The 14,953-nt window shown below is 39.3% G+C and overlaps 1 protein-coding gene across 1 annotated transcript in view; it reads left to right on the top strand.

Moving 5' to 3' along the window:
* Positions 1-14,953, top strand: part of LOC126406584 (regulating synaptic membrane exocytosis protein 1-like) — a 131,064-nt gene that overhangs the window by 94,351 nt on the left and 21,760 nt on the right. The window contains exons 12-23 of the mRNA XM_050070944.1: positions 101-216; positions 308-438; positions 1,116-1,287; positions 1,571-1,718; positions 1,984-2,040; positions 4,423-4,585; positions 6,712-6,810; positions 7,346-7,405; positions 9,844-9,921; positions 11,712-11,828; positions 12,196-12,285; positions 13,635-13,718. Coding sequence (XP_049926901.1) covers positions 101-216; positions 308-438; positions 1,116-1,287; positions 1,571-1,718; positions 1,984-2,040; positions 4,423-4,585; positions 6,712-6,810; positions 7,346-7,405; positions 9,844-9,921; positions 11,712-11,828; positions 12,196-12,285; positions 13,635-13,718 — 1,315 coding nt within the window. The remainder of the gene's footprint in view (positions 1-100; positions 217-307; positions 439-1,115; positions 1,288-1,570; positions 1,719-1,983; positions 2,041-4,422; positions 4,586-6,711; positions 6,811-7,345; positions 7,406-9,843; positions 9,922-11,711; positions 11,829-12,195; positions 12,286-13,634; positions 13,719-14,953) is intronic.

The following is a 14,953-nucleotide window of genomic DNA, read 5'->3' as shown; positions in this document are numbered from 1 at the left end:
TGTCTCACGTTTTTCCTCAGACTCTTGTCTTGTTTTAGTCAGAAATAGAGCCGACATTCTCTTCTTGGGGTTTCAAATCATTTCCCCCTTTTTTTCATAGCAGGTTCCAGTTCTTTTGAGTCCCAGAAGATGGAGAGACCATCCTTAAATGTCCTGTCTCCCTCCAGTCCCGGGATGCTCCAAGATGCTCCACAGTTAATGCCAGGGCAACTCTCAGTGAGTGTGCGCACTTTAAGTGTGTTGGGCTGTTGATGTGTTAAACTGAAGATGAAGCATCAGACTTTGTTTGTATTTTTTTCCCATCCAGGTGAAGCTGTGGTATGACAAAGTGGGTCATCAGCTAATAGTCAACGTGCTGCAGGCTGCAGAACTTCCTCTTCGGCCCGACGGACGGCCCCGGAGCCCCTACGTTAAAATGTACTTCCTCCCTGATCGCAGGTATGCTGTCCCTTCACAGGGAGTCGTAGTGATCTAAATAGGTTTAGATGGACTACAATAAATTGCTTTTTACGAAGTGCATTAAAATCTGTCATCACACTGGGTGGTGAGTTTAGATAAGCAGAACCTCACATTAACCGTTACCATGAGTGTAAAATCATTACATCCCCTGTAGAAATGCAACTTTTTTTTTTTCTTAGCCATTTCTGATTTCCAATTTTTTAAAAGTCTGACCTGCTGATTCTGATTTTGGCCTATGCCAGTTTTCTTTCTACAAATTAATTGATAGCATACACACTTTAGTAACTCTCTAAAGCCAGTGGAGACTTGGCTTGCAATTATTAAAATCCATATATGATATCAAAGATGAGTGCATCCACAAAAGTCTCTAAAAATAGAAAGCCTAGTGAAAAAAACGGGTCATAATACTGCTCAAACCATTTCTTAGTATTGTGGGAGCATGATCAGATCACGCTTTTTGTGACAACTCCCTCTCAGCTCAGGTAACTTTACCATTATATTTTCCTTTCAGTCACTAGTGTTGAAACATTTTGCAGCAATGGAATCAGCTACTAAATCTATTAAATCTATTTAAGTTTTTTCATTGGACAAACAATAAATGTGAGTCTCCTGAAAGGGGAAGTTGGTTGGCTGAGTGTCTTTATTGTTTAACACAGTGACAAGAGCAAACGAAGGACAAAAACAATGAAGAAGACCTGCGAGCCTAAGTGGAACCAGACGTTCGTCTACTCTCATGTCCATCGCAGGGATTTCCGCAACCACATGCTGGAGCTGACGATATGGGACCAGCCCAGGTCACCGGAGGAGGACAGCACCTTTATGGGAGAGGTACCACACACACACACACACACACACACACACACACACACACACAAGACTTGGTTTGTAAAGGTTTATAGCCTGCCATGCTATAATCTTGCATTGTGTGTACAGTGGTGCACCAAAAAAAAATGCTGTTGCGCACCAAATACCAAACAGCAGATGTTTAGAGCAGCACTGTCCTGTTGTTTATACAGTAAACAACTCCTACTGTCTGTTTTGCTGTATATCAATCAGCAGCCACAAACAGCACTTATTCATGTTGTTACTATGTGGATTATGACTTGAGCAGATCCTGATAGAGCTGGAGACGGCCTTATTGGACGACAAACCTCACTGGTATCCACTCCAAACCCATGATGTCTCATCCATACCGCTGCCCCGACCCTCCCCATACCTACCCCGACGACACACAGACACCCCTGGCAAGAAGCTGCAGCGTAAGTCAGAGTCTTTGAATGCTGCTGTTTTTATAAATGTATGTATAAGCTCTCTCATAACCTCTGTGTGTGTGTGCATGCATGCTTCACTGTATGACAGAGAAAGGACTGTGTGTGGTTTACTATCAGTGAGCAAAGTATAACATGTATATCAATGTAAATGTCTGTTTTTTGATGCACCTGGATACGTGCACCCATATATGTGTGTGTGGTGTATATATACATCTGTGTGTGTCTGTATGTGTGTGTGTCTATGACTGTTTAGGTTCTCAACGTATAACAGAGCCTGAATTTGATGGAGGTACAGCAATAGTGTCTAAAGGTGGGTGGGGATTATTTCCTAGTACTACCCTCAGTGTTTCCCACAAATATTTTATTTGTGGTGTTATTATAGGGGTTGCTTGGCTGGAACAGATGTATGCATTTTTTATTAATTTTTTAAATTTTGTATGGAATAAGTTTTGTGCCAAAATGTATCTCATCACTTGTCCCAAAATGTATTCCATATGCAACAAGCAACCCTTATACTGTTATGCAAAATTTACACCAGCTGATACAAACTAAAGAGAGGCTAAATTTTGATTTGAAATTTTTATTTATTTTTTTAATTGAAATGAATCAAGAAAATATTAATGATGACTTGAAATGTACACCAACATTTAAAGGGTGACTTGAATATTTTCCGACACAGACCCTGTTTTTCCATGTTTTTGTGTCTAAATGAGTAATGGAAACAGATTTTTTTTAAACTGGTCCAGTATTGAACAAGACTGCTGTAAAAGCAGCTGCAATGTAATCAGCAGCCTGAAATTGCTGTCTTCAAACACACACCAGAATCCATTTAAATAAACGTGTATAGAGTCAGCTTATTTTCACATCTAACTGGGTGACTTAAGGGTTTATTTCAACCAAACCAGAGTGGGGATTGTTGGAACAGTGAAGAGATAAACCAAGATGACTATTCTGAGTTTATTTTGCTTCTGTTGACTTTTAATGAAGTGTGTTTTATGATGATAAAATTACTGTTTATTTAAATGGATTCTGGTGTGTTTGACAATATCAGTTTCGGGGCTGTTTCTGGTTAAACAAAAAAGCTCCTAGTCTTTAACAAAGAGGTTGACCTCTGTAGGGGTCCTTTCTGTAATTTTTTCCAACACTTCAAATAACAGTCTAAGCATGTCAGTGATTGAGGGTGTCCAACTGCCGGCAGTTTTAACACTGCAGCCTGTTTTGATGCTGCTGGTTGCAGCTGTTTCACTCAATACTGGACCGGTTTCTAAAATTTATTTTCCGATTAGTCACTTAAACAAAAACAAATTCCAGGCTGAAAAATACTGAAGTTACCCTTTAAGGTTCAATGTGAACTCGAATCTTTCCTATTCTTAATTTACCTGTTATTGTGCAGCTGTCTGACAATAGTATAATTCTAAAACATTCTAAGCAAATTACTTGAAAAATAATTTAAAATCTAAATTGAATCAAAAACAACATAGATAACAGTGGGTACGACAGGCCACCACAAATAAATCATGTGTACGGGAAACACTGTCATGTCATAGACTACATGTTGGCATGGGGAGAAACCATCCAGGCTCCACGCACCACGCAGGCATTGTTCTGCCTCAGCTCTGAACTGGGTCTCCATCTAAAATATAACTTACTACCATGTATATTGAAACACTCAACTTTTGGTTTAATGTGTATTAGTGTATAATTGTAAATGTCTGTCTGAGTGTTTGTCTCTGTATGTTAGGGCTGGACTGATATATATATATATATATATATATGTACAGACATTTGTTGATATGGGCTATCATAATAATCAGGCTGCTTGATCATATATTTCTCCAATGAAAACCCCTTAGGATAATATTAGTTACATTATATCAGTCGAACTCTACAACAGTATGTATCTGTGTTTTTTTGTTAATGAGAACCGAAGTGAAAAAGAGAGACAGAAGGGATGGAAAAATACACCACCTTGCTTTGACCAACTTTTTCTTTAATTTCCATGCATGGTAGGAATAAATGAAAAACCTTGGTAGCACTTTCCAAAGCAAAACTAATGACCCACTGTGAGCTTTGAGGTGCTGTTCTCTTGGAATTGAAACCAGTGACCTTGGGACCACAACAAAGCCTGACACAGTCCCACAGATCCCTTCAAGGCTGATCAGTCTTTCTGTTTGTATTTTTATCTTCAGAGATAGTTCTGCTACACCACCAAAGAAAGAGAAAGGTTTTTTTTCTTTACTACATTTCAAAAATACAGGACATGGTACTGAAAAATAGCCAGCTGCAGTTCTATTATTAGACTAATCTTTTAATAGTCTGTATCCTTGAGACACACTGTACTGTCGCGCTTACCATACAATTATGTTCAATGGTATCAGGCTCCATGCTAAGATGTTAGCACCATGGTAAGAATACTGAACAAGAATATTTTTACATGCACTTAGCCACTGTGTGGTACTAAGGCATTAGCATGATCTCTAGGCAGTCTGAATCCAGTGTGGGAATGGCGGACTCTGCCACTTCTTTGTAAGTTTACTTTGGATCAGGGCTGTGGAGGCCTGCATTAGAAACTACTGAAGAGTCCCTTGACACTTACATTTCTCATATATTTACATTAATTTCGAAACATTTACATTTTCTCATGAAGGTGTGTTTATGTGTGTGTTCGTGCACTGCCATTCCCACCCAGCAGCGGATGGACGTGGCAGGGAGAGGCAGCGCGAGTCCGGGTCTACCCTGGAGGTGCCGGACCAGCAGAGGACGCCAGCCCATCACATACGTTCCCGCTCTGTCTCCCCACACCGTGAAGAACAGGGACGAATCCGGTCACGGCCAGCCAACATCCCCGCCCAGAGGTGAGGGTTAAAGGATGAGAGCAACATGCAGAATTTTAACAGATGTACTATTTTCTATAAAATAGTATGAGACATTATTCAGTTTGAGGGAAACAGAGCAAGGGATGTTTAAAGTGATAAGCCCAAATCTTTTAAACTGCAGTGTTATTTTCATTGACGAAAACTATGATGAAAATTTTTCATCAACGGCCTTTTTTCCATGACCAAAGCAAGATGATGATGAGCAAAAAATAGATCTTGATAATAAAAAATATGACAAAATCTATGTTTCATTTACGTTGACAAGTCGAGACATGACAAAAATGTAAGTGGTGAACTAACGGACATGGAAATTCAAGAATGGCCGTGCTCGCAATTATCTTAAAATACCGCATGAGCGTTAGGCTGGCAAACTCCAGCAAATAGTCTGTGCCAGGATGTTATAAGCCAGCAAATACACTCACACAGGAGCAGGGGCAGCCCTTGGTGCAAGTTATGAGCTGTAATTTAGCAGGAAATAATCAGTGTGTGTCTGACTGTGGATGGTGGAAGTGTTTAATGGATTTGTGGAGTTTGTAGTTTGCTGTTAGCAGTAAGCTCCGCTTGTTAGCCACTGATGACAGCGGAGCAAGCAGCCACTGGCTGCCGGACTTCATAGCTAATCCCCACAGAACTCCACTGAGATCTGGACCGTCTTGGAAAGATTTATGGTTTGATGCTGTTTGACAGGCAGGTAAGAGGCTCAGTTATCTGAGTGTAGCTTTGATGTAAACAGTCTGAAGTCACCTGAGTTTTCTCTGACAGAGATGAAAGTTTAGTTTTAATCACCAGCTCTGTGAGAGGACATGCGTTTAAACCTCCAGACTAACATGTTGCAGATTAAGAAAGAATTTAGGCTTTAATTATTTTTCTGCTTCTTAACAGTGAGATGGATAAGTCAGTTTACAATGAACCTGGGTACAAATCCTAGTTGTCTCAGATTAGTTATTTGTGGTGTCAAAGTTTTTAAAAGCATAAGAAAAGAATGACCCTTCATGGAGAGTGGAGGCTATGTTCAGCATCACAGTGATTACAATGCAAAGTGATCTTTCAGAAAAACGTGAAATAATCACGTCTAACATGGCATTATGTGGTAGAGGCAAGTGCGATGAAATTATGTGGTGGCAGCACAGTTGGATTTAGGCACCAAAACTACTTTGATTAGGTTTAGAAAAAGTTTGTGTTTTTGGTTAAAATAACAATGTTTATTATGAACGCAACATATCAGTATATCGTAAAGTGACGTAAGTACATTACATAACATGACATAACTATGTAAAGGACATAAGCCGTTAAGTTGAAAGAAGTACACCTTACTCAAACTGCAGTCTCTTGGGTGAAAGTCCCATTTTGTTTGACACATCCATCACCCACATCTCATTGCTATGAGGACTTTCTAGCTCTTTATACCACCCACGAGATTGTGACGTTAACCACAGCTAATTGCATGACGTCGTTGAACCAGGAAATTTGTGTGTCCACCACAACAAAGAATCCTAATTGACTTTACATCAGCATTGTTTCTGTGGTTTTGGCACGTATTAGTAAGACATTATGTGCCACCACCACATACTGCGGTGTGAACAGGTCATGGTCATTTCACGTAAGACCAGGTTGTTGCAACTAATTTTAACAGGTTTATGCATCCATAATCCACCTCTTAGACACCTGTTTGTATATTTAGTGTGCTCCAAATGGTTATATTTTGGCCAAATATAATACATAATTACACAATATAAATCATGGACTATTAGTCTTCAGAGGTGGGCTGAATGGCCTGATGTCTAATGATCGATACTAAAGAAGGACCAAGAAGGCTGAAAGACACTGGTCACTTGTAAGAGGTAAAAGCAACATGGTAGAGGGAGAGAGGAGGAATGAGAGAGTTTGCTGGAAGGCAGCAAACAGAGTCCATCAACTAATGAAATGTCTGTCTGAAGCAGAACACACAGTGCTGCCAGCTCTGCTTTTACTAGCCGAGCCAGATGAGCCCCGCCAAGAGTCTGCTGCAATACCGCCTGACCACTAACCTGACATAAGTCTTCCCTCTTTCCTTCCTTCCTTCCTTCTTTCCTTCTGTCTTCCCTTCCTCCCTTTCTGTCTTATAGGAGTCTGGATGATGAGCTTCCTTATACTCGTCGTTCTCGCTCTCCAACCCGTTATGACGCTGCCAGAGGTCGCCACCAGGAGGAGTACCTGGATGACAGGTGAGTGTCTGTGTGTGAGCACCCTTGTTATATATCCAAATAGAGTAAATCTTATTAGAGCTGCTTGTTTGTGTGTGACATTGACCGCTTATTTGTGTGTGCAGTTGTAAAAACATCTGTGTGACTACTGATTATGTTTTTACATGTAAGCGTTAACACCTGTCATTAAATTTGCTAAAACCTTATTTGATCAAACAGGTTAAGTTCTTTTGTTTAATATAACCATTTTTAAATATTTCCTGATTTAGGTTTTCTACCCTTTTCTTTCACTGAATGTCCCTCTTTCATGGCTGTTTATTTTGGGGCTGGAACCAAGTTTGGTGCAGTAGCTATCCGTTGATTGTCATTGTATAAAGTGACTTTAGAGCAGTGTTTAAACAGAACAGCTTCGGTTGTGGCATCTTTGAGTGTGTGTGTGTGTGTAGCAATTAGTGACAGCGTCTCTTTCCTATTCACCCTCTTCTCCTTCTGCTCTTCTGGTTTTTTGACTGTTGTTGATTTCCTAATGTGTCATCCATCCCCATGGTAACCACAGTGAGGTCATCATGATCCACCAGTCAATGCGAGGCAAAAGTGCTGAGTGCCTCCACACCAGGTAAACTGGCCAATCATGACATATTGATTACATTGTGGTACTAGATTAGTTGTAGTTGTTGTGTGCAGTGGTCCTTTTTACTTTTTTTTTTTTAATCAAATTGTCTCTCTATGCAATAAAAAAGGTAAATCCACTGAAAATGGGTGAAAGTGGGAGAAAATATTCTACTGTAATCGAGGCACTCTGTTGTAAAAGTTAAATAAGTGTTTTAAAGGAAATTGTCATTCAGAAAATAACAGCTACATAATCTTCTTTCCAATGTAATGCAAAAAAAGAAGTAATTTCAAAACACACACATGAGTAGAAATAAAATTGTGGACTGGATTTAACAGATGAGGCTGGCAATATTCTATAGTTTTGTTATAGTCAACAAATCCCATGAAAAAACACCAGAAATGTTGTCTTCATTGTCCCTCTCACAATACTTTTTTGCTTCCCTACCCTGTCTGTGGCTCTCAACCCAAAGCCTAAAAAGACAAATCCAGCTGGGCACTGTAGTTTTGATTTTTTACCCAAACAGGAGGAAAAAAGTGTATTTGTTGGGGACTGTTTTCAGCTGCGGATTAATACACAATTGGTGCTCAAGTTAGTATTAGGGACAGGAGGATGGTGTTTGTGGGACTGAGTCAAAATAAACCACAGTGTGTGTGTTCATGGTAATCAACATGTCAGCCAGTGCAACAGTGTGGCTCATTGGTGTGAGTATGCACACACAGTACTTGTTAGTAGATACACTCAAGGTTGGTTTTGGTCTTTTCATGCGGTTTGTTGACAGTAAGAAAAATAAAGCCTATGATCACTGACTTGACAATGACTTGTCATTTTCTCCATATTTTTGGATAAAGTTGACAGTCAGGAGGGTAGCATGTGGGGAACAGGCAAGCAGAGGTGTTTACTCTCATTTTAAATTAATAAAAGTAGGGGAAATGAAATACAGGTCAGTCAGGCTGAGGAAAAGAAGCCAAAGAGCAGATTGTTTAGTTGTACTGCTGCCTCAGATCCACAAGAGGACACTACAGGACCATGCTTGCATTCAGACTGTGCTCATTCTTGGCATGCTGCTATTCTCTTTGCAGGTCTTGTCTCTTCACTCTGTTCTCATATCCTAATACAGTTTATGATATCAAGACTTTTACTGTCACTTAACATTTGGTCATCACACCTACTGTAGTTACCTCCACATGGGTCTTAGATTGTTATTTAGGCACACAGACAAAGAGGTAAGTTACATGCTTGAGAACACATCTGTATGTCTCATTGCAGGCGTCTCCTTATAAAACCATACGTCTTAGATAGAAATACAATAAGCTGGTTACATTCTTTTTTGTATTTTGTATGCACAGATGTGTTTGAGGGAAGACAGTGTTTTTAAGCATGTCACTAGAGATGAAGGCCGGCTTTTGATGCTTGTTCAGCTGTCACGCAGTGCTGTAGTTCCACTTGCTTACACTGCAAAAACCTACAAGCTTATCCAGTGATTTCTCAAAGAAAGCACTGTTTAGAAACATACCGGATGACAACATGAATGTTGTGAAGAAGTAACTGACAGTCCTACTGCAAAATCTGACAAGTTGATCTTACTTTAAAAAGATCTAGGAAACTGATTGCATCGAAAAAGTTATGTAAATATAACTGTTAGACTTGAGTTAGGTTTACTAAGTTTACTTTGAGTAAGTTGTATTCACCTAATTTTGTGAAGTTGTTGCAACTTAAAAATGACAAGTAAAATAAACATTTTCTTTCTAAGTGTTAGGAAGTAAGTCTGACTTAACTGGACAGTTGTGTTTACTCAGTAGAATTTAGGAAACAGATTGTCCTTTATAAATAAAGTAATCACAACAATAAATTATTACTTTGTAGGAGCATCTTTTATTTTGAAAAAATCCATTCTGAACATCTTAAGACAAGGCCAGTGTATGTGGTAACAAATCAAATTGCACAATTAAAACAAATCCACTATCCTAATGACAAGTGAATTTCACTTGCAAAAGCCTCACAAAATGAAGTATATACAACTAAATTCTAAGGAAACTTATTACTTAAATATAATGTACACATAACTTAAGGCTAATAGTGATATCTACTTACCTTTTTCAAGGCAGTCGCTCTCAAAGATTTTTAAAACTGAAATCAACTTGATTTTACAGGGTGAAACACGACACGCCTTTTTTTTTTTTTCTCAGTGTAAGTAATTTTTTTGTATAAGAATGGGATACATGAGCTGGTGAGCTATACCTCTGTAAACAGCATAACTTAAAATAAGCCCAATTACCTACTAGATGGTACATTAAATCACTGGATAACTTGGCGCCTTTTTTGACCTACAAAACTTTATGTCTGTTGTGTGTAAACACTCCCACAGTCTTGTTTTTTTTCTCCTCTCCCACCCATTCCTCCCATTTTCTGACTTCTGTCTGCTGCATGCATGCTAACATCAGGAGATCCACTAGGCACAATAACACACTGCCACCTAAGATGCCCCTTTTGTTCAACGGTATCCACAAACACACAAACAGGTAAGTCCACAGGTGAGGGTTCAGTATGCTTCAAACAAACAAAAACCTGGAAGTGCTTTACTCTGTAAATGTATTTCAACTTTTTCTTAATTTCTTAATCAACGTTACAAATAGAAACACAGGACTACCAGACAGTAAAACAACCCTATAGTTTTATATTATGGCCACTAGTTTGGATTGTTTTAAACTTAATTTTTGTGAAATAATGTTTTCTTTGTCTGTTTGGCATGGCAGAGAGCTATAGATACTACAATTACCATGAGACTTTGTGGCCAATGCTATGGGGATGAATCCAGTTAGAGTGACAGATCAAAGCCTTAATGAGTTCAAAACACTTTGTTGTTGCATTTTGGAACAAACATGGTGGCGTTTTTGTTGAATTCATCTACACGTAATCTCTATAAATAGATATCTGCATGTATGCAGAATCTGTGGGCAACGGGACAAGATTTTAGTATCATAAGCGTTCTGGTTCTGAGTAATATTGACCAATTAAGTTTGAACAGCAGGTAACAAGTCCGTATGGAGATGCAGAACACGTTGGCCGACATGCAAGCGTAGAACCTTTGGGCTATTGTCTGACAATGATTTATATTATATATTCACTATATATCACTTCACCAACCAGCCCTTATATTAGGTTTTTTTTTTTTTTTTTTAAATTATCTGTGTTCATATGTAGATATCTGTTTATTGAGATGACATCAAATGACCAGCACATGCAAAAGGATGTCTTGGCCCAGATATCTGCTGGCTATACTGGAGTACCTGAAATATGGGCCATTGCCCCCAGAGGCTTATCGCTGTCAGTCTGATAGCCCACTGGTATCACGATTGATCTTTAAGTGACCCAGAATCCAAAAGTGAATTAATTTAAGCTGCAGACTGTATTATAATCTTTTGCTTCTGCCCTGTTGCCCGTATGCAGTATGTTACACAATTCTATCTTGGCGATTGGGTGTTTTTTACACAAAATGCATCCTGTGAGTCGAAGTTTATATCTACGCTGATGTTTAAATATGCCTATACATTCGGCTTTTTATCCTAGGACCACATATTTTCTAATGCAGGTGCTTGTCCTTTGTTCATTTTATTTGACTGGGAGAGTTTTATGCTCTTCCAAGCTGAGGAAGTGCTCCAAATATGAGTCACCTTAAACTGTCTATGGAGAAAACGAATGTGACTTTTACGTCCGGAACCAGCTGTGGCCAAAATAGGTCCTCTTGGCTATATCACACTGCCTCCCTGAATTCACTCCAAAATTTTGTGGGTTTTGCATGACTGTGTAGTCTTGACGCAATGAAATGGGGATGACTGCGCACATTTCTGGACAGCATCTTCTCAAAGGAGGAATAAAGGATCTCAAATAACTCACAAAAAGTGATGGAAATACAGTAGTTGTGCAAAGAAGGCTTGAGAGAGAAGAATCCTGCCTACTTCCACACCCCCTCACACGTAGCCAGCGTCCTGTTTCAGAAAGTCAAAAATTGTCCAGTTTCTCTCACAGTTAGACAAACACTTTGTTTGAAGCATACTGAGGCCTTTATACATTTTGTGGTGTCAGTGTGAAATTTTCTCAGCCTGTGGAAAAGCACATTATCCTTTAATGGTAGTAAATGTTGATCATCTCTAGTTAGGATATCTGCCAAACACTGCAGACTTCCTTTTTTGTGAGTATTTTCTACAGTAGCAGGAGCTTCACAGATTCGTTTCCAATCTGAGCTTTCTTTTCTTTACTTTGTTTCATTTGCAAATGCATGCTGTCTTTGAAATTTTCATCTTGTGACTAGTTCAACGCTGCCTGCATGTCGAAAGATAAGCTCTATCATGGGATCGCACAGGGTCATGGCTACACGCAGCTCCGTCACACAACGCGTTGTAATGTTCACAGATGAGGCAACAGTTAGGTAAGACGCATACATACATATGTACAGATTATTATTAATGGTTAGACATATGAGCGTAACCCATGTCTGGTTAGGAGAAATGTGCAGAGAGCATTCCATCCTTTGTCATGACAATCAAATAACACGTTTCCGCTATACCTCATCTTCATGACAACCATGACAACTTACAGACACTCCCATCCTTACACCAGCCAGCCAGTCATGATTTAGTTTTCAGGCTAGCATTATGATTTTGGGAATCAAACCAGACTTTCTTTTAAAACATTTTTTTCTGTTTGTCCATTGTTTTTTCTCTTTGTGTTTGTTTCTGTCCTCTCCTCCTGTCTCCTCCTCCATTGGATGGCATGTTGTGCTGTGGTGCCTCTAGTGATCTGCAGCCTTCTCTGGACAGGGTTAGGAGCGCTAGCGCCAACTGTCTGACTCCAGACAATCATGTCCCCTCACCAGAGACTGAAAGGTACCAGCCTCTGTCCCAACCAACCCTCCTGTAGTTCTCCAGTAGTCTCTTATCCTCTACCTTTCCTGGTGTTTGTAGTTCTTTACCGTCTGAATGGTCTTAGATTAAGCATCCACCCTTCTCACTCTACCCAGACCCCATCACTGTACACCACTGTTCCAATCCATGTTTTGCCACAATCCTCAAGTTGTTTATCAAGGTGCAGTGCTTTTCTAAAACTAACATGAGTAGACCATCTGTTTGTAAGGATCATTAGTAATTCTTTTATTTGTTCAATTACTTGATTCTAGCAAGATTTTGCCAAATTTAATCATTTATCATTGAGGTATCACCATCTAGAAACTGTCATCGACCCATCAAAGATTGGCACCTTGACAACAGAATCGGTGCACCTCTTCTTCTTCACCTTACCTTAACTACTGTATCTAAAGATGAATCACTTCACCAACCAGCCCTCTTTACCCTGCTTAGTTTCACCCAATCCAGGCTTCAGTAGAATCAAACCTTCAACCACTCTTGTGTCTAATGTGTTCGATTCACTCCATAACCATTTCCAGTGTCACCAAGGTTTTTTTTTTAAGCCTCAATAAGACCAGAAGTCTTGCTTGATCCAAAGAGATTTCTGATGCCAGTGCTGTTTCTTGGATAACCATTATCGACAGTGTGATTAAAATACCTAACCTAACCTAATAAAGAATAGGTTTGAATGCATTCTAGCCAATTTTATAACAATATTCACAAAGAAAGAGTTTGAAAGAGTTGTTTGGAATCATTTATCCTGTCCACACTAGCTGTTACGTGATACCTTTCTATTGTGACTGCAGGGTAAAAGATGAGGGTCAGGTTACTCAGTCCTCCTCCTGTTCATCTTCATCCTGGAAGTTGCATGTAGGTTTATTGTTGGTGTTTTGTTGGCAGTAAATCTACAAGCAACTAGCCGGACATTGTTGATTGTTTCCAGCTCAACAAGAAAACACATGAAGGGACATTTTTACTAAAAAGATTGGATTCCAAGATATTCAGATATTTCCCTCAGGACTTGGTAGACCTCAAAACTGAACTAAAATGTCATAACTCAAAATTAAAGCTAACGTTGCCCCACAATATTCAATTAGGGAAATGTTTGCAAACAAGGTCGCCATGTCAACTGTATAAGGTGATTGTATCTCAGTGTTCTGCTGCCCCTAAGTTGCCAAAAAAATTACTTGTAGCCATAGCAAGCACAAAGAGACTCAGACAGCTTCTCACTATAGGTACATAACCAATAATGGAATAGCATGGCTTTCTGATTTTGTAATGGCTTTCCGATTTGGTCATAAGATTGATATATTTTGTATGTGTACACATAGAAAATCTTTGTCCCATTCCCTGCCCCGAAGACGTCCGGCAAGTCCCAGGATTCTTATCCAACATGCTTCCCCTGAAGATGACAGGTACCCTTTTGTGGACCTCCAGCCGCTTCCTCTTAGAGCTTGACTAATGCCTTATCTGATGCCATTGTGAACCAGACCCTAAGGTTTTTGCTGAATTATAATAAAAAGAGAAAGGCTTTTTTTTTTTTTATGAGGCAAAGGCCACCCAGTATGTCACCAATTCCCAAGGTCTTTTTTTCAGTATTGTAAGGAACACCTTCTCTCAAACTTGACTGAAGTCCTTTGGGTTCAGTTGGGTGTTATTGGGTTCAGGCAGATGTCAAGCTCTACCTCATATTCACAGCTAACACTAATCTCTTTGCTGAGTTGTGATATTTTGTGATTAGTTGGTAGTGAATTTGCAACCTAAATTATTCCAACTCTTTCTACTCTGATAGAAGTGTAGTGAGTGACTTTATCTTGTATCATGCAAAACAAGTATAATTTAACTTACTCCAGCCAAATTCAGTACAACATCGAGGTGGCTGATTTCAAATGTTCAAATGCCTTTGAAGGGTAACTTCTGTATTTTTTCTTCACCTTGACCCTATTTTTTACATCTTTTTGTATATATAGCCCTATTCGCACAGTACTAGTATTACCTGTGGACCTCTGGAAATTTGTAATAATTAAGGAGGTCGTGTGTGAGCTTAATCCTATGCAAATCTGCTATGTTTATAATTTGACAAGTAAAATTTCCACCCCAAATTACCTACCATATTTTGCCAAACACAGATTTCATGTCAGAGGTCAAATAACATTAGTCCTGTCCAAATCAGCATCTTGATCCTTCATCGTCGTATTTAGGTTTTCTGTTTTCTCTGTCCCTTGTTCTCGCCTCTTTTATAGTGGAAAAGTTATGGGGGTTGCATTAGCAATTATAAATGGAAGTTCTGACAGCCCTTTGAGTGCAGGAGGCTCATCTTCCTACACAGCATAGAGACCCATTCACAGAAAAAGCAAACTCAAATCCATCAGAAGAGCGAAATCTCGAAAGACAATGTAAGTTGGAGAATGTGACAATGTGTGGCAGAATTGGTTTTCTTTGTTTGACCCACATTTAAAAGGAAAAAAGAGGTAAACACTGTACATCACCACTAGGTGAGCTGTGTAATTTTTTTGTCCAAGGCAGAATTTCTGTTTCTAATAAAATACAGGCTTCGCTTATCCTGTGGGAATGTGCTGGTAATTTCTGGATCACATGAGGTCCTTAGGTAATACTAGTCCTATGTGAATAGGGTTTAAAAATATTTAGA

The sequence above is a fragment of the Epinephelus moara genome, chromosome 19, assembly GCF_006386435.1.
Source record: "Epinephelus moara isolate mb chromosome 19, YSFRI_EMoa_1.0, whole genome shotgun sequence".
Classification (NCBI taxonomy): Eukaryota; Metazoa; Chordata; class Actinopteri; order Perciformes; family Serranidae; genus Epinephelus; species Epinephelus moara.
Note: the sequence above shows the minus strand (reverse complement) of the source record. Positions and strands in the feature narration are given on the sequence as shown.